The following is a 19,890-nucleotide window of genomic DNA, read 5'->3' as shown; positions in this document are numbered from 1 at the left end:
ATTATTTTATAATCAGATGATGGACCCAGGGTTAATCCGAACCGTTTTGCAAAAATAGATTAGAGCGTTCTAGGGACTGAATTTTGCTTTGATAACCACATCTTGATCTGCATTTTAAAATAAAAACGTATTCTTTGCAAAAAAGAAAATAAATGATTCCTACCTTAATTTACAAACTCCCATGGAAAAATATAAAGTGGCACCTCTCATTTGCAGTAAACTAAAATTTCTGTCTCAGACAATTTATTAAATTTTGTACAAAATGTATTTTTCTGTCTCTAAAACACAAATGTTTTTAGAATTTTTCAACAAATACAATAGATTAGATTCAACATCTAAAATAACTAAATTAACCACTTTCTACAAGTATTAATTATTACGGATAGAAATCTACATTATCAGATTAGTGATTTTATTTAAATCTCTAAGTAATATTATTTGCCAATGTTCAAAAATAAACATTACAAAATTAAGAAAATAATTGCTAAACTAAAACCCACGACTTAGGGAATATTTTTACTCTTTATAAAAATATTTTGATTTTAAAAATTTGACGTGTAAAACATAATTATAAATAGGTTAATCTTTAACATTAAACATTACTATCTCTTCGAAGAAAAGAAGAGATGAGATGATTTTACTTGGCATCTTATTCTCTTTTATTTGCTTAAAAAAAACTTAAATCTTTTGTTATGTATACTTTTTAAAAATTTAACGCTTAGTACATAAATTTAGTTGCATTTTAGAAAATACCTATCATTGCCAGAACATTATTTGAAAGACTTTAAAAAATCTTTGATATTCAAAATATATTTATTCTTTTAACAATACACAAAATGAATTAGTAAGTACTTACTGTTTACAAAAATGTTCCAAATTTAACTATTTTTAGGTAGATTACAATTTTCGTTCATTACCTCCTTTCTAAAACCTCAACAAACTCTTAAGGTTTATAATTACGACCCTCATCTTCATCACAGCCCAAATGCTTTATTATTCTTATTTTTCACAATTATTTTCTAAAAAGAAAAGACAAATTATTGATTGTATTCTTTTAACTTCAGATCATCGGAAATAGTTACACTGCAATTTTTCATTTTAGAAAACTAAACTTAATAGCAAAATACCAAAACCCTATATTGGCACATACTAAAGTAAAGCTGTTTAAAAAGCAGGTATAACTTCCAAGATTCTCATCCAAAAAACCAAACAAGTTGTACTAATTCAGTTTTCAAATAAATAGAATTATTTAAACAAAACAAAACAAAATTCGGCACTATTAATTATCCTACAACATATTTGCTGCAAACACAACTGAATAAAGAACAATCTTTTCAAATGTTATTTCTTTTTTTCTCTACATTTATTTTGTTAACACAATAATAGATATTTCAATATTTAATATACGGTTCATTGATAACTAATGGAAGCTATCACTATGAATGCGAAGGTTTATCAATGATTACAACACCAGCATAACTTCGTCCTATACTCATACAGGAAGGTAACATTGTCCAAGTATTCGTTTTAGGATTATATACTTCTACTGAGGCCAAATTCGAACTTCCATCATCACCGCCAACTACGTACAGCTGGCCTTTTAATGCTACAACACCTAAAAAACAAAAAACAAAGCATCCATCACAAGATTCTAACGCAAAGCCAAAGTACATTTTTTGTTGTTATTTTTGTACAATGAATCTGAATGAAATACTGAACTTTCTCTTACCATTTTAAAATTACAATTTTGTAGATAAAAAGAACGTCCGTACTTTTTCCTAAAAACTTGTACAGGAGTCGGAAATCATTTTAAGATTTAAAAGCTTACCTGCATTTCTTCGACACAGTGCCATATCTGCCACAGGCGTCCACCTATTGTTTTCAGGATCATAAGCCTCAACAGATTTCCTAACTAATGGACCATCATGGCCACCTACTGCATATAATATTCCTTCTAATACTCCCACACCAGCACCACTTCGTCTGGCGGCCATGTCTGCTACAGGTTTCCATTGGTCAGTGTCTGGATTGTAACATTCAACAGAGCTAAGGCATTGACGTGATGCCCCATCGTAACCGCCAACCTACAAAGGAATAGTATGGCTTTCATGAAGTGAAAAACTTTAAATTAGATAACAAACGAAATAAACATATTTCTTCTAATAAATAATCTAGACCGTGAATCCAATTTGTAATAAATATAAACATGGTTGTTTGTATAAATATAAAAGATGGTTGTCTATTTGTACAAAATATTTGACAGACTTTGAAACGCTTCATTACTCTGATCCACAATTATATTAAAGAAAAAACATCTTTATTAAATAATAAAACGAAGTTAAAAGAAATGTAAGTAATTTAGAAATTTGCAATCCCTAAATAAAATAAAATGCAAAGCAAAAAATTAAAATAATTGTTCGTAGGTCTAAATGAAAGATGTTATTTTGAATTTTCTATGATTCAAACTTCTAGAATCAATTAAGACGGCTACACGTAGAGATAATCCACAAATTTAAGAATTCAACCGGCGGTATCTTGGTCCTTAAATTGAATGGTGTGTCTGATGAGTTGATGGTATGTCTTTAAATAACTTGGATAACTAGAACTGCAGGGCAGTAGAGATTACGAATACAGAAAACTGATGCTGGCAACTAGTCAAGAAAGGTTTTTGCCATTAATCGTTATTTTTTGCCAGGATTAAATTACTCCTGGGGGTCTTAAACTTTTAAAAACAAGATTAAGAAGCACTTCAAACAATGAGGTGAGATATTTAAATAACAAACTTACAAGTTCGACCAGAACAGCCATAAAACTCAGGGCTGGAAAGAAGAGGTAGGACGAAGCATTTTCTTATGAGAGGTGAGGAATACGGAGTTTCTTGTCCAACAAGAAATTACCTTGAACAAGTCGAAAGCCCTGAGTTCAAGATAGGAGTCAATAGTCCAAGCTTTATAGACGGGAACTGAGCAGTGAAAGAAAGAAACTGGCAAAAAACACTGCAAATTATACAACTGCGATTGGAAATGAATTCTTTTGTTCATTCAAATTCGGAATTTTGACCACCTCTTCTTCCTAGAACCATTGAACAGCAGTAATACCAAAGAATACACAGAAATGGCACTTTAGGGCAAATACTACTGCCCCTTCCTCCAGCTATGAGGCTGCCCTAAAATGAACTGAAAAGGTATGAAATGAATTGTTGTTAGTAATCTTGCATTAATGAGCACTAAATTTAAAGAAAATAGCAGGGGCCGCCCGCAAATAATTGAAATATCACAACATTAAACTAGTTAAAAGTGGTATTTCAAACAGAGGGGTTTCGATCACTAAGTCAAGATCATTTGAACCTATATATTTTGAGACATTTATCAGATAATTTTTATGTTAACACATACAAAAAGTAATAAAAATTTGATATCACAATAGTCCCTCTTACTAGTAATAAAATAGAAGTAGAAAAGTAAAAAATAGTAAAGATAAAACAACTCAAATTTGAGTCTCTTCACATACGAGAAGTTTATTGTACTTGGAAAACTTTAAAGTTTCTAGCAACTTTTTCTTTTCTTTGAGATCAGTGATACTCTGAAAAATTTATGAAATCAAGTTGAAAATCATTGCCTTTTACTAGAGAGTAAATATCAGCAACAGGTTTAAAAAAAAGTATTAGTAACTATTTATAATAAGATTGATAGTTTACCTACAAGTAATCTATTTCAACCACTCGCAAGTATTGTCAAAATACTGTGCACAATTTTATATTCAACTAGAGTATTAATTCTTATATTCATTCTGTTGAATCGTACATCCCTGATGACGACACAAAGTCTGACGCAATATATTCTCAGAGTAAAAAACTGTTCAGTGAGATGCTGAATTTAACTGTTCTGTTTGCTGAAAACATTTATTCCAAATATCTATTAGGTTAAGAAACAAGACTCACGGCATAAAGTAAATTGTTAACAACGCCAACTCCAACGCTACTTCTCCTGGTAGACATGGAAGCAATCATTCTCCACTCCTGTTTCCTAGGATCATACATTTCCGCACTATTTAATCCAGTAGACCCATCAAATCCACCTACCTGAGAAATGAAATAAATATTTCATAATCTATTATTTCAAGTATTGGCAATAATATTTATAAAAGGCAAAAAGAATAAAAGCTTTTTAGATGACAAAAGTATTTTTATTTTTAAGATAACCTTTTTTTCTGCAAATGATTCTGCAAATAAAGTAAATAAATGGTCTTTTTTATTTAATTTATGGCTTTTATTAAGATGATATCAAGACAAAATTAAAAACAAAAAACAAAAATAGAAATACTCACAGCATATATACAATTATTATTTAATGAAGCAACACCTAAAGTCGACCTGCGAGCTTCCATATTTGTTGATGTTGCCCATACATCAGTACTTGGATCGTACACATCTACCGTACGTACTCTTAGTGAACCATTGAAGCCGCCAACTGCGAAAACTTTACCATGTAACACAACAAGTCCGGCTCTACATCTTCGTCCAGGCATTTCAGCTACATTTGACCATGTTTCAGTAGAAAAATCATAACATTCTACACTGCGGATAGCTTTTGGCGCTTGTCCACCAACTACTAGCATAACCTTAACAAGAAATACAGTGTACACATATATTTTTTGTTTTAAATAAATAAAATATAACAGTAAAAGTGAACTTATCATAAATATAGTCTTATAAGTGGTTTGAATATATTATAAAATTAAAGATATATTAATAAGAATTCATGAGTTGCATGAGAATATAAATGAGTTGCAGTGTTGCAAACGAAATTTGTTTCTACTTAGGGCGCTTTTTACTACGTTAAAAATTGCAGAAGTTTGTTTCTTAATTACTACGGTACAATAAGCATTTGTAGCTTCAGTTAACGGAAAACAGGACTCAGCCCGTGTCCAAAATATTACCGTACTTCTACTGTGTACATATAATACCTATAAAACCTTGGCTATGTGGAACCTCTTAAAATTTTTTAAGGTCATAATGCGTAACCTGAAACTTAAAAAAATATCTGCAGTAAATATTTGCATTATTTTTTTCAACTAAGAATAATTTTAGGTACTGAAAAAAAAATTTACGAGTTTTTTTCTTGATTGAACCACTGATCAATCTTCAGTTTACTCAAAATAAAAATACCTATAAAGTCAGTACTCAAACATTTTGTACTATATTATTAGATTAGTACGTGTGTGTAAATAACCTTGTAAAGAGAGTCTTTCAAGAGTGTAAGCTCATTTAAACATTCACGATGTTCAATTTATTCTCAATTAGAATAAATGCTCTTTGCCTCTCGCTTACTCCCAATTTTATGTTCTTATTTCTGTACTTAACATTCAAGAAGTCGAAAAGACCTCCTGAGAACAAAAAAAAACCTGTATTACCTTTGGTTGGCCGACCGGTTGTCTAGGCTTGGTCCGAGGTGTGCTGAACATTAATCTCTGGTCAGATTTTAGCAAATGGTATTTGAGAGCTTCTATCAAATAATCCTTACCTATTAATACAGACATAAAAAAAAAGATTAGAGGTATGCAAACTTAAAAACTACTTATAAAGCTTTAAAAAAGAAGAAGGATAGTTGAATAAAATTAATACTAAAATAATGCCTAAAAATGTTTTTACTACTAAATCCGCCAAAATACTAACACTTAAGATTCGCTTTGAGAAGTGGTTCTTCTTCAACCGTTTGCACCAAATACTCTTGAGGAAGAAGCGGAAGTCTTACATATTCCATCAGTTCACCTAAATGACACTGTCTTTCTTCAAGATCATGATTTACCCAAGATACTACACATTCAAATACCTTAAAAAAAATCTTCATTAATGTAATGCTGAGAACACTAAACATTAAATATAATTTGACCAAGAAATTTAAAAACAATAACCTTTTCTTCGGATTTCACAGCAAGCCTGTCTGAACAAATTAATTTGCACACTTGAAGATGTGACAGAGCTAAAAATTCTTCACATTCAACCACTTCACTGTAAAATAAGTTTTGAAAATGTTTAAAAAACATGTTCTACTAATTTGAAACAAACAAATTTTATCTACGCACGGAAATGATTAACAATTTCATTTCATTCCAGCAAAGTAATGTGATATTTTTGTGAGGTCCCTGAAAAGGAAATTTAAGGGAGAACTAGTTTTTACTCCAATAAGAATGAACATTACGAACGAAACTTCTTTGGAGAACTCGTATTACACATTGTCTTCAAGTCTTAAAATAAAGCCATTTGATAAAGTCTGGCGCAAATCTATACCATATGTTTTTTACCTAGGGTTCGTGACCCTTGGGGTTTTGAAAACCGACTTTAAGAAACACATGGTACTTCCTAAAAAGATTCCCGTAGGACAGCTGGATAAGGGTTGGTATCAATATAGTTGCATGAGGACATAAATATCATTGAAATTGTTTATATAGAGAGGAATGAGGCGAATCAGCCAAAAGATAATTAATGCTTCATAGTTTGTTTTTCAAAAAGTTTAAATAAACATTAACATTTTTGTTGATCGTTTATTTAGTTACAATCAACGCATTTTTTGCGTTATAAGCAACAATGTTAACAATAAACAACAAAGGGAAGGGATTAGCTATGAGGTTAGCATACTGGACTCCCACGCGGAGGTCCCGGGTTCGAATCCAGCAGCTGACCCTTAGATTTTCTCTTCCTAGGAGCTTCTTACAGCTCACTGTCCGGTGATGGACAGTGTTGTCTGTAACGAGAGAACACTGTCCGGAGGCCGGCAGTGCACTGGAAAAAGCTCCGGGCGCTAATGACCTCAGCTGTTGATGCGCCAAAAAAAAAAAAAATAAATAAAAATAAACAACATATAACTCTCAGAATGGAGAAGTTACCCAATGGTAACACTCCAATAAAATTTTTCTTTCTATTAACTCTCTTCATCAGAGAGGAGATCGCGATCTGTTGTCCAATAGTATTTTCAGTTGTCGGAAGTTCAATTAAATTTAAGTAATCAATAACAAATACGAATTAAAAAATTACGAATAAAAATGATACCGGAAATTACTAAGCAGCCATAATGGTTCCACAATATGACCTAATCAGAATTACTTATTTGTATGACTGAACGAGATGAGACTCAAAAACTTACTTTTTTTGGCAAAGTTCTCGTGGACGGAATTGAAAGAACGCCTCATGTTGCCGACAGCGAAAATGCATCCAAAGAAATTGTTGATAACTATACAGTTTTCAAAAGCAAACTGTAAAAAAATCGATCAACGTAAGGAGCCTATTTTTTACTAAGATGGAGACACACATTTAATTTCTCCCGGCTACGGTAGCTAAGCCGTATATTTGTTCGTTTGGGAGGTTGGTCTAGACTCTAGAGCATAACTCTGCCAACCTCCTTCTCATTCCTGCGCCTATCATAAGGATAGCCTTCAAAGAGTTTCACCAAAATGAAGATTTGGCATTAACCCTCTAATTTTTTCATAGCTGATGACTTTAGAGCTAGCGCATTAATGGCGGCCACAATAATGACAATGGATACAAATTATCTTGATTCCGAAATTTTCTCTAAATTGTAAACTGCGTGTATTCCCTTATAGAAGATATTGGGAAATTTATCCACGAATGAATGTTCTTTAATAGCGAAAATGCAGATTTACCGCTCTATTCTCTCTAGGAGTTCAGCTTCGAAGACAAATTCTTCACAAAAGCAGAATTTGAACACTAATCAAATCCACTATACTTCGTATTGACAACCTACTTTACTTCCACTCTCGTTGAATTAATTTCACTTTAATCTCAGCATGTCTGAACTATTCTTCGAGCAATAATTTTGTACTAAAGCTTAGTCCAGCACTCTTTTTCAATTTTACATTATGTGTGATTTATACAATTATGAGAGTTTTGGCAAAAACTTGATAAATATTACAGAAATCCAAAAAATTCTATAATACATTTGATATATTGCTAATTATATTAGAATTGTAAATTAAATTTATAATCACTTTAAACATAAATTTATACTTACGAGAAGTGTTGTTCAATAAAGGTTTCTGCATTCGCTAATAATTCAATACAACCATGTAGATCAGCAAACGCTCGAATACCTAGACAATTTGTTGGGTGAAGTTGGGATTGTAAAAAATCGCAACATGCGTCACGTACGTCTGAAAGTTGTAACAGATTGGCTGCCGGCAGCAAAACCTGTAAAATTTTCTCCATTAATTTTTTTTTTTTAAGTTTCCACTAACATGTCAGTAAAAATCATCAAAAGTTCTAACCTGTACGTTTTCTTCAGTTACATGAATTTCTGCTGTATAAACATAATCTATGAGTAATTGCAGAGCAAAAGGATCAACGCCTTGAAGTACTATTCTCTCTTGCCTGCTTTCTTCGAAACTTGTAAACATGGCGTGGAAATAGGAAGAACACGCCGCGAGTACCATTTTATGTGCAGAAATCTCTACACTTTCTGCGACAAGGCGTACATCACAAAGTAAATGTTGCCTGTAAATAAAAAATGTTGCTTAGAATAAAATTACTTTTTGTTTGTATAACTACTCATTTATTGTATTATTTAAATTTTATTAATAAAGTGGCTCAGGAATCCTAGTGTATAAGAAAATTTTTATCAAATCTTTAAATCTTTAGATTCTCCCTAGCTTTGCTAAATGTAATAAGTCTGACTTCTTTGTGCTGGAAACTATCCTTATTCAATGGACTACAACGGAATCTTTTAGAATGGCTGATTTAGTTCGTAGAACCAGGACTTGAATCGACTTAATGGTTTTAATACTGAGAAATAGGTCATAGACCTGTCAATATCTTGACAGCAAATCCTGACTTATTTAGTAAAACAAGTACGTGTTAGTTCTTTACAAATACTTTTTAAAGTCGATTATCAGTTCAATGACTCGAGTCTTGATATCCACTAAATTTGTTAATCCATTTTGTTCATTCTCTAGACGATCCAAAAGTGGATTATAATTTTGAAAAGCTAGTCGCCGAGGTTTCCAAACATTTCTTGACACATTGCCCACCTTTACACATTTATTCTTTTCTGTTGTTGACCAAAATTGATGACGAGCTATGGTATTAAACACTTCTTCGTTCGAGTGGAGTGACTGATATTATTGCTATGAAAACAGGTGTTTTAAGTTGGTTTCAGACAGGATTTTTATTTTAAATTGAACCTGAAATGCCATCAGATATCTTGGTCTTGGACTTTATTTATAAATCCCTGTATTATTACAATTAAAAAAAACATACAAAACCACAAATCAACACAATTCTATAATATCTTATTTTTGAAATCTACTCTTATTAACCGCTTGGCTATCTTGGCGCCTAAATAACCTATTAATTCGCGGATAAGATGTAATTTTGATATCTACCATTAAAGCATACTGCTGATTATGATGAGGTTTTTTGTTTGATCAACGATAGTTATAGTTAAAATGGTTAAGTTCATTTTACTACCGAACTCAAATAATAAAACTATAAATCTTGAGCATACGTACAAAATATAAAGAACATATAAAATCAAGAAGTGCTTTAAAAGAATCACAGCCTGTTAACTAATATTCCTTTGATCTTTTCTAAGCAATTCCCTTGCATACAATTTTACACACCATTATTTCTCCTTATTGAATGAAGGAATATTACCGTAAATATCTCGCACTCGTTTAAATGTAGTTGGCACATTTGAACTATTCCAAACCATTTAACATTCAGCAAAATTATGTGTTAAGTATAGCAGTATTTTCAATTTTTGAAATTGAACTAATTAGTTTCTAATAATGCTTTCAGTCATATGCAATAGTTAAAGTGAACTAGATTAAAGTTTACATTATTTTTAAGTTAAGGATTAAAAGTAAATATCGTATCAGAACGTTTGCAAATAACCTATATTTAGTTTTCACTTCAGATTTAAATCTACTAATGATTTTACTTGACCCAGTAAGAACGAAAAAGAAATTTACTTTAAAAAAAACATGTTTTGTAATACTTACTTTCTCATTTCATTAAGCACTTCAAAAGCACGATGTGTGTGCACTTGATTTCTGTAAGGTGTTTTCTCTTTGGCACCAGATCTCGGTATTTGTTTCTGTGAACTTTCGTCCAACGAATTCTGGCTGGCATATCTCAGCAAAAGGCAACTGCTCATAGAATTCATATTATTTCCAAAATTGAAATCATTAACGAACTTCAGCTAAGTCATCTGCTTAATCAATTAGTGATTAAGCTAAAACAACAATAAATATATCTTTTTTTGAAAGACATTACTTACAGTGCGTTTTTTTAGATCAATATTAATTAAAAAAATAAATTATTACCTTCCACGATCCACTCCATAGTCAGCAGATAAATCCATTTTTAGACGCAAAAATTAAGTTTTGGCAATTAAATATATGACATCTTACATATTGGGTTAACAAGTGAAGGTTAACCTAACAAAATGGTTTCAGTGATTAAATGTTATATATTGCAATAAAACACTAAAAAAAGTACTGACAATTAAGATTGTTCTACTTAATGGTTAAGTTTATAGTCAGAGTTAGATAACCTTGCTAAAAGAAAAAAAAATTGAATTAGAACCTCTTCTGAAGTGGGGGAATCCTTTTTTTCAATGCCATCTAAGTTAACAGGGGGAAATCATTTTAAAAATTACAAATTAATCTTATACATTTTTTTATCTTTTTAAATTTAAGGCAAAATTCATGGGTACAGGTTTCCTACAAAAAAAAGAAGATTTTATTTACAGTAGTGTTTATTGAGCTTTAATAAATAAATTTAAATTGCGGGGTCTTAAAGGTTCAAACTTATAATTTGCCTTTACTGTAATGTTTTTAAAATTTCTACTTTTTGTCGGCAAGTTACCATTAGGTTTCAGTAGGTACAACATAGGGAAGTGTTTATTTAAAAATGGTTATTGACGGATGATAAGGAATTAGGGCGCAGGTGCGGTTGAATAGGATGTGGTGTTTATTATTGTCACTATCCCTCATCCGTTATTCTCTTATCACATGCAAAATAAACATCAGTGCAGTTTACGTCTTATAAAACGTGTGTTCATTGAGCCACCTTAAAACAGTCTGCTGTTATCTTCGTTATCAGTGGTAAGTAAATTATAATGCAATATGTTATTTAAACGAAAAAAGACAATATTGTAAGGTTTTTTTAAAAATATATTCAATGCACAAGCTTTCTAAAAATATTAATTACTTACTTAACTCCAAATATATCCACAAAAATCGATTTTCTTTCTTGTTCAGCCCTATTGCGCTTAGACAACATTGCTCGAGTAATACTCTGAATCAGCCCTATTTGAATTTTTTTCTTTGTCTAATGAAAACCCCGAGCCGAGATTATTAAAATTATTTAACATAGTTTTAAAATTTGCTTTCACCAAAATAATTGTTAATTAAAAGAGAATTTGTCATTGTCGACTGGGAGAGCGATCAGGCGCGTCTGTATGTTGTTTGACCCTTAAATATTTCTGAGTTTATTCACTAGGAGCAGCACTAACGTGCCCACCAATACCCTAGCACAGCCACACTATCTTTTTTACATTTTACTACAATGTGCTCCACTCGTTCGAAGGTAACGCACGTACTTATATGCGCTGTCTTCTTTAAAATCGTGTTTCATAACTTGAGTTCTCATTTCTAAAGTGTTAAGTGCTAATCGTGTGTGACTTATTACTTAGTGTGTGGACAATAATTTTTATTAAAATATCTCTTCATAAAATAAAAAAGTGTTTTAAAAAAGTAAATAATTTTTTTTCCTCCACCATCTTCAGCCTTAGCACACTACCCTAGTTTTATAACGGAAAAGCATAGAAAATTATGTAAGTAAAAAAATAATACAAATTGATTTTTTTAATAAATTATATTCAATGAAAATTATTTTTTCTAACCTGTACTGTTGGAAACGTAAAGATAAATTGCGTCATAGCTTGTTCCATTTTCCCTTGGCTCGTTTAAACTTAAGTGATAAGGATACTAATGAATTGTTCACGCAGGAAGAGTGGTCTCTTTTGACCGGGCCCAGTCAAACGGTGGGGAGAACAAAAATAGCCTTAGGCTTACACCTCACTATTTGAATTTGCCGCGAATTCCCGCCTATAAGATACTAGAAAATAATAATTTATTCACAAAATGTTTTCCATCACATTTTATGATAACGGTTCTTTTTGTAACCCTATCTTATCCTCCCCCATTGTTTACTTGTGATTTATTTTCATTCCGTAGTTGGTCAGCTGTTTTAAATGACGCAGTGTTGCCAGTGCTTGTAAAGATTGTTTAAGTCAAGTGACTATGACTATTGAAAATTATTTACAAATATTTTTTAAATGATAGGCGATTTTATTGGATTCAAACTAGTTCATTCAGGAACTAATAATTTTTTTTTGTCGATAATATTTTTCAAACCATACTATGATTCACGTTTTTTACCTTCAACAGAGATTCTACTCCTTTTTATTTTTTTGAAAGTATATTTGGACAAGTTCCTCCCATTAATGGAGAGTTTTTGTGAAGGTGTCCTTATATTTTCAAATTTGCTGACCAAAAACACACAGTAATTTCACTAATTCCAATAATTTAAAAATAATGAATATAATTTTCTGAATATAATTAAATTTTGTCCTAAATCCACAGTTCAGTGTTATTAAACAATATAAAGTATTAACAATATACTTCAGGCAAGCGTAATAATTTGTTAAATCGTTAATTCAGATCATAAAAAGTTAAATTATTTGGATTTACTGACGTGTATCTATCTTTTAAGGTTATTCGTGCCTTCAATGTGTACGACTAGATTTTTTTGACTTCTTATTCATTTTTGAGGATTTATAAAAAATTCAGCATTTGATATAAAGCTAGACAAATCGATTTATCATGAAGTAGATTTCAAATTTCGATTATTCTACTTGCCTTAAACAAAGAAATGTTTACTTTAATTCGTTCAATCACTCAAGTTTAAATCATATTATTCTTAAAAAACTCCAACGTTGCCGACACAAAAATTTGTTATTCCTATCTTGTTTTAATGAGTGTTTTATTTAACGGTAAGGTGTGATTGGCTCTATCATAATGTACCTAAAAACTGATATACATAACTTTTTATAACATTTTGAGAATATTTATGTAGACATTTTCGTTTTAAACATTTTGATAGTTAGTAAGGTCTCATCGATAACGAGAGAAGCCGACATTGCACTGAAAAGACTCCGGGCACCACTGACTTCGATGCTGGCGTGAATTAAATAAATTAAAAAAGAGCGTAAACATGGTTATTCTACATAACATATTATTTCGTATTCACACCTGAGTATAACCGTTTTGATTCTGATGTTACCACTGACGCTACCTCGGAGAGATGTACAGATATTTAGAGACCTATTTTTTGATACAAAATTTGTTTCGGATGCGATTTTTTGTTTTGTTTACATCTGCTATTCTTTAGTCAGGTTTAATTTCTTTGCAAGATTAAAATGGTTTTGCCTTTGCCTCAGTTTTTTTAAATTCATAAAAATCCAGAGATGCTCTAGAAATGAGTAATTGAATGAAGCATTGTTGTCGATGGAATCCACGTGGATATTGTTGTCGAAAAGGTTAGTCCATTCATTGGTAGGTCCTGATGTGATTATACAAGAACACTTTTACTGACAACATCTCCTTCAATTCGGCTTGATTGGAGCTCGAATCTCTGAATAGTTAGGCTTCATGTATTACTAATTTAGTTTTGAAAACATTTTATGGTGATCGATCAGACAAGTAATTCGGTGTGACTGTCAGTACCGATTGTCCTTTTCGATTTGAAATGCTACGCAAGTCTAATCCACTACTACTACCGCAACAACAAGGGCCCTTTTATTTACATCTGTAACTGAACTGTCTACATTTATTTGTGTAAAAGTAAACCATTAATGAAACTTTATCATACATTTGTAAGAATTGAACTAAAGGAGAAAAAAAAGGGTGTTCCTTTTAAGGGGTTTCTCATATTCCTTTACACAATTTACTCTAGTTTTGCTAAGGACCTAACTGTTTAAAAGAAGATTGGAAACTAAAATTTGCTGAATATATAAACAAATAAACGCTAAATAAGCAAAAAATAATTAAACCATATTCAGCTGTAAAAGGATCATGTATTGAGTAATCTAGAGTTACATTTATTGCAACTACTTAGTAGAGGTTAGAATTTTGAAAATATTTAATAGCTAGCAAAGATGAAAACTATTGTCTGTTATCTTGTCTGTACGGGGAACACAGCTATCTGCGAAGGTAATTATTCGATTCTTTTATTTTAAGAGTCATTGTAGTTTACTCCTTTATTATGTAATAAAGTTTATTATTATTATTAATATTCTAATGGCCGTGAGTCTAATGGAATGTTCGTTGGTCTGTATAACTTTTTGTATGCAGTATTAAAATGTTTTGTAAACTTAATGTTTAATTATCGCCTTTTTAAAAAAAACTATCTTCGAACGATTAGGGAAATTTAAAATTTGAACTTCTCACACAGAGATCAATTTGTTAAAAACTAAAATTGTTTCAAATTCGAGGGTTATTTCCGGTCTAAACGTAAAGTGCATTACCTTTTTTTTGCGGGAAAGAAGAGGATGTGACGAAAGCAAACTTAACTTTTTTTTTAATTAAAAAGCAGAAGAAGCATTTTTCTTAATAAATGTTTGTTTATTCCATATATTCGTGGTGCTTGCCAAGTTAATTGCTTGCTTGGTACTTCTATCTTATCTCCTGCAGATTTCTAAGCTACTCCAGACATCAAGATTATTGATTAATAATAATAAAATCTACTGCACTGCAGATTCTTCTGCACCAATAATAGTTACTAGTTCTTTCAATTCACTGCCGCGGCTTCTACCGCCCAGATTGCCCCTCCAACCTCATCTCTGTTTAATTAAATTGCTGACGACTGTTTCTCTTCTTTTATATTTTGAAACAATAAAAAAAAATGCTAAAAACGAAAGAAATTAAATTGAAAAAATAAATGATAGAATGACGTGTTATTACCAGTTCTACCAAATTAGTTAGCTTACTCAGAACGCTTAACTTCCATGTTCAAATATGAACGTAAATTGCCCCTTTTTCGCAATGTAAATTATGGATGCTCATTATCTAGTTTAAAGATCCCTAGAAAATGTTTACTGTTCCCTTTAAGTGGTAACAACTAAACTGATCTAGTTAACCTATTACAGAGTGTAGGCGTAAGTATTACGCGAATTAATTTCATTTCAAATAATTAAAACTGTCCAGTAGGGGACAGTTGTACGAGGGTCGTTTGAAAAGTCCGTGCAAAGTCAGAAAGATAGCACTACTGGCGCGTATCGAGGTTATGTTTAGTTAGTAGCATCTCTTGGAAGAACACACACCAAGTTTCAGCCAGATCGGTCTATTTCTTTGTGTTTGGCATTCGTTTGAATCGAGGAAGTCAAGTGATTTTCAAAAAATGGACGAAAAAGAATTTCGTGTGTTGATTAAACACTACTTTATGAAAGGCAAAACGCCTCAGGAGACTAAAGAGAAGCTTGATTAACATTATGGTGACTCTGCACCTTCGATTAGAACAGTTTATAAGTGGTTTCAAAATTTTCGGAGTGGCCATATGGGCACAAGTGACGCTGAACGTTCTGGACGCCCTGTTGAGGTTACTACTCCAGAAATCATTAATAAAATCCATGATATGGTGATGGATGACAGAAGAGTGAAGGTGCGTGAGATTGCTAGTGCTGTGGGCATCTCGAATGAACGGGTACATAATATTTTGCATCAACATTTGGACATGACAAAGCTATCCGCAAGATGGGTGCCGCGATTGCTCACGCTTGACAAAAAACGAAATCGTGTGAAGTGTTGCAAGGACGGATTGCAGCTGTTCCAGAAGAATCCGCAGGACTTTAAGCGTCGTTTCGTCACTGTGGATGAAACATGGATACATCACTACACTCCTGAGACCAAAGAACAATCTAAACAATGGGTTACCAAGGGGGAATCTGCGCCAAAAAAGGTGAAGACCGTTCCTTCGGCCGCAAAGATTATGGCGACTATCTTTTGGGATTCGCAAGGAATAATCCTCATCGACTATCTGGAAAAGGGTAAAACTATTACAGGTGCATATTATTCATCGTTATTGGACCGTTTGAAAACCGAGCTGAAAGAAAAACGCCCACGATTGGCCCACAAAAAAGTCCTTTTCCATCACGAAAACGCACCAGCTCACACCTCAGCAGTTGTGGTCGCAAAATTAATGGAAATAGGGTTCCAACTCGTTTCACATCCCCCTATTCTCCAGACTTGGCTCCCTCGGACTACTATTTGTTCCCCAATATGAAGAAATGGCTGGCGGGAAAAAGATTTTATTCAAACGAGAAGGTGATTGCAGAAACGAATGGCTATTTTCCAGACTTGAACAAATCCTATTATTCGGAAGGGGTCAACAAACTAGAGCAGCATTGGACGAAGTGTATAAGCCTAAAAGGAGACTATGTTGAAAAATAAAAAAGGTTTACCCCAAAAAATTAAATAGTTTTTATTTTTGCACGGACTTTTCAAACGACCCTCGTATAAGGATTGATCGTCAAAAAACTGCCCGAGGTAGGAGCAACGTTGAAAAACACCCCAACTTTGACAATTTTTTTCTCTTTTTCTATAAAAGATAAAATTCCCAAATTTTCTTTAAAATTTAGGGTAAATCCTCCTTTATAACTATAATTTTTTTTTTTTGCAACAACATAGATTAAATAGATTTCGAGAAATGAGCAAAAATGGCATTTTCAGAAAATGTTCTTGTTACCTTTTTTTGTAAAAAATAACGTAGCGCCTAAACGCTCAAACCGATTTTCATGAATGAGGTGTCATTCAATTTGGAATTTCATGTAGATGTGCCTTTTGGAGGTCTCGGCGCTATACATCGAATGGTAGAGGAATTATATTACAAAGGAAAGAGATTAGCTTTGTGGGTTATCGTACTGTACGAGGGTCGTTTGAAAAGTCCGTGCAAAGTCAGAGAGATATAACCACTGGCGCGTATCGAGGTTATGTTTAGTTAGTAGCTTCTATTGGAAGAACACACACCAAGTTTCAGCCAGATCGGTCTATTTCTTTGTGTCTGGCATTCGTTTGAATCGAGGAAGTCGAGTGATTTTCAAAATATGGACGAAAAAGAATTTCGTGTGTTGATTAAACACTACTTTATGAAAGGCAAAACGCCTCAGGAGACTAAAGAGAAGCTTGATAAACATTATGGTGACTCTGCACCTTCGATTAGAACAGTTTATAAGTGGTTTCAAAATTTTCGGAGTGGCCATATGGGCACAAGTGACGCTGAACGTTCTGGACGCCCTGTTAAGGTTACTACTCCAGAAATCATTGATAAAATCCATGATATGGTGATGGATGACAGAAGAGTGAAGGTGCGTGAGATTGCTAGTGCTGTGGGCATCTCGAATGAACGGGTACATAATATTTTGCATCAACATTTGGACATGACAAAGCTATCCGCAAGATGGGTGCCGCGATTGCTCACGCTTGACCAAAAACGAAATCGTGTGAAGTGTTGCAAGGACGGTTTGCAGCTGTTCCAGAAGAATCCGCAGGACTTTAAGCGCCGTTTCGTCACTGTGGATGAAACATGGATACATCACTACACTCCTGAGACCAAAGAACAATCTAAACAATGGGTTACCAAGGGGGAATCTGCGCCAAAAAAGGCGAAGACCGTTCCTTAGGCCGGAAAGATTATGGCGACTGTCTTTTGGGATTCGCAAGGAATAATCCTCATCGACTATCTGGAAAAGGGTAAAACTATTACAGGTGCATATTATTCATCGTTATTGGACCGTTTGAAAACCGAGCTGCAAGAAAAACGCCCACGATTGGCCCACAAAAAAGTCCTTTTCCATCACGACAACGCACCAGCTCACACCTCAGCAGTTGTGGTCGCAAAATTAATGGAAATAGGGTTCCAACTCGTTTCACATCCCCCCCTATTCTCCAGACTTGGCTCCCTCGGACTACTATTTGTTCCCCAATATGAAGAAATGGCTGGCGGGAAAAAGATTTTATTCAAACGAGGAGGTGATTGCAGAAACGAATGGCTATTTTTCAGACTTGGACAAATCCTATTATTCGGAAGGGATCAACGAACTAGAGCAGCGTTGGACGAAGTGTATAAGCCTAAAAGGAGACTATGTTGAAAAATAAAAAAGGTTTACCCCAAAAAATTAAGTAGTTTTTATTTTTGCACGGACTTTTCAAACGACCCTCGTAATTCTTTGATGAGTTGTGCTGAAATTGCTCCCGGAAGTAGGCTCCTCCTCAAATAATCTTTAGCCTTTAAAACCAGTTATTGCTGTTGGAAATTGAAATTTCTAAACTAAATTTAATTTTGAAATTGGCGTATTCCTCCTTGTTTTTTACTAAATAATTTGGATTATTTGCATTTCAAATTGCATGAATTTTGGTTTAATTTTGATTTAATTTTATTATGATTTTTTAATTGACTGGTTCTACACTTAGTTGTCCATTTAGAGGAAATAATAACATCAACGTTTCCTTAAAATTCTCTTTTTTTTAAAAAAATATATAAAATTTAATTTTCAATAAAAATCAAAACAAATGAATTAAAAGTAGTCTATAAAAGTAATGGTATCACTTAGTATTTCATTAAGTAGAATCAGTATAAATCATACTATTTATTGATTAGACCTTGTAGTATTCTTCCAAATGGAAACTGTAACGCAGTAAACACTATTGTAACTATGGTAACAATACTGTAGTGTGCAATACAAACTGGACACACTTAAATAAATCTAAGTCTATTTAATTTTATTGGCCATCTCTAGTAGAAGTGATTACAATACTGATTTAACATAACTGGGGGACTGTCACTCCAGCGACATCACTTTGGCTAACTGTTGAGGAGTTTCTAACATCTAAGACTGATTTTTGGGACATGGGAGCAATTTGAACTTTACGTAATCAATATTTTTTTCAAAATCGATTGTTGTACTAACAACGATCTTTTTTTCTTCTTTAATGTAAATATAATGTTTAATTATCTAAGAGACTGATTAATGAGAATGCTCTAAATTACATTTGAGTTGAGTGTAGTAAAGTAAAGTAAAGGCCTATTTTTTCAGGCGGGGCTTAACGTCACCAATTAGGTGTCGTGGACAGAGGCGACTAGCAAACATACGAGGGTCGTTTGAAAAGTCCGTGCAAAAATAAAAACTACTTAATTTTTTGGGGTAAACTTTTTTTATTTTTCAACATAGTCTCCTTTTAGGCTTATACACTTTGACCAACGCTGCTTTAGTTTGTTGATCCCTTCCGAATAATAGGATTTGTCCAAGTCTGAAAAATAGCCATTCGTTTCTGCAATCACCTCCTCGTTTGAATAAAATCTTCTTCCCGCCAGCCATTTCTTCATATTGGGGAACAAATAGTAGTCCGAGGGAGCCAAGTCTGGAGAATAGGGGGGATGTGAAACGAGTTGGAACCCTATTTCCATTAATTTTGCGACCACAACTGCTGAGGTGTGAGCTGGTGCGTTGTCGTGATGGAAAAGGACTTTTTTGAGGGCCAATCGTGGGCGTTTTTCTTGCAGCTCGGTTTTCAAACGGTCCAATAACGATGAATAATATGCACCTGTAATAGTTTTACCCTTTTCCAGATAGTCGATGAGGATTATTCCTTGCGAATCCCAAAAGACAGTCGCCATAATCTTTCCGGCCTAAGGAACGGTCTTCGCCTTTTTTGGCGCAGATTCCCCCTTGGTAACCCATTGTTTAGATTGTTCTTTGGTCTCAGGAGTGTAGTGATGTATCCATGTTTCATCCACAGTGACGAAACGACGCTTAAAGT

General features: G+C 33.1%; 2 protein-coding genes across 14 annotated transcripts in view; one reads left to right on the top strand and one right to left on the bottom strand.

Annotated features, from left to right (window-relative positions):
• Positions 1-226: 226 nt before the first annotated feature.
• kel (kelch protein) overlaps positions 227-19,890 on the bottom strand; it is a 118,945-nt gene continuing 99,281 nt past the window's right edge. The window contains exons 1-12 of one of the 6 annotated variants that reach the window (XM_074135472.1): positions 11,919-11,943; positions 10,336-10,449; positions 10,012-10,158; positions 8,281-8,506; positions 8,028-8,203; positions 5,914-6,010; positions 5,675-5,831; positions 5,413-5,522; positions 4,327-4,620; positions 3,941-4,081; positions 1,829-2,084; positions 227-1,615 (exon numbers count right to left, since the gene is read on the bottom strand). In XM_074135472.1, the coding sequence (XP_073991573.1) occupies positions 1,437-1,615; positions 1,829-2,084; positions 3,941-4,081; positions 4,327-4,620; positions 5,413-5,522; positions 5,675-5,831; positions 5,914-6,010; positions 8,028-8,203; positions 8,281-8,506; positions 10,012-10,158; positions 10,336-10,373 (1,821 nt within the window). In that variant the 5' untranslated portion in view covers positions 10,374-10,449; positions 11,919-11,943 and the 3' untranslated portion in view covers positions 227-1,436. Of the gene's footprint in view, positions 1,616-1,828; positions 2,085-3,940; positions 4,082-4,326; positions 4,621-5,412; positions 5,523-5,674; positions 5,832-5,913; positions 6,011-8,027; positions 8,204-8,280; positions 8,507-10,011; positions 10,245-10,335; positions 10,450-10,514; positions 10,647-11,228; positions 11,458-11,918; positions 11,944-19,890 lie in introns of those variants that run through there. The other 5 variants (XM_074135475.1, XM_074135474.1, XM_074135473.1 and 2 more) reach the window with 5 other exon arrangements.
• The window catches only part of Pde11 (Phosphodiesterase 11), a 138,428-nt gene continuing 129,452 nt past the window's right edge, over positions 10,915-19,890 (top strand). For 2 of the 8 annotated variants that reach the window (XM_074135461.1, XM_074135463.1), the window contains exon 1: positions 10,975-11,118. Coding sequence is in view for 2 of the 8 variants with exons in the window: in XM_074135458.1 (XP_073991559.1) it covers positions 14,235-14,289 (55 nt within the window). In the remaining 6 variants the exon portion in view is untranslated. Of the gene's footprint in view, positions 11,119-11,585; positions 11,850-14,219; positions 14,290-19,890 lie in introns of those variants that run through there. The other 6 variants (XM_074135460.1, XM_074135462.1, XM_074135458.1 and 3 more) reach the window with 4 other exon arrangements.

Source organism: Rhodnius prolixus, unplaced genomic scaffold, assembly GCF_049639745.1.
Source record: "Rhodnius prolixus isolate KJV_2025 unplaced genomic scaffold, Rpr scaffold_5, whole genome shotgun sequence".
NCBI classification, from domain to species: domain Eukaryota; kingdom Metazoa; phylum Arthropoda; class Insecta; order Hemiptera; family Reduviidae; genus Rhodnius; species Rhodnius prolixus.
This window is presented reverse-complemented; position numbering and strand designations above follow the sequence as displayed.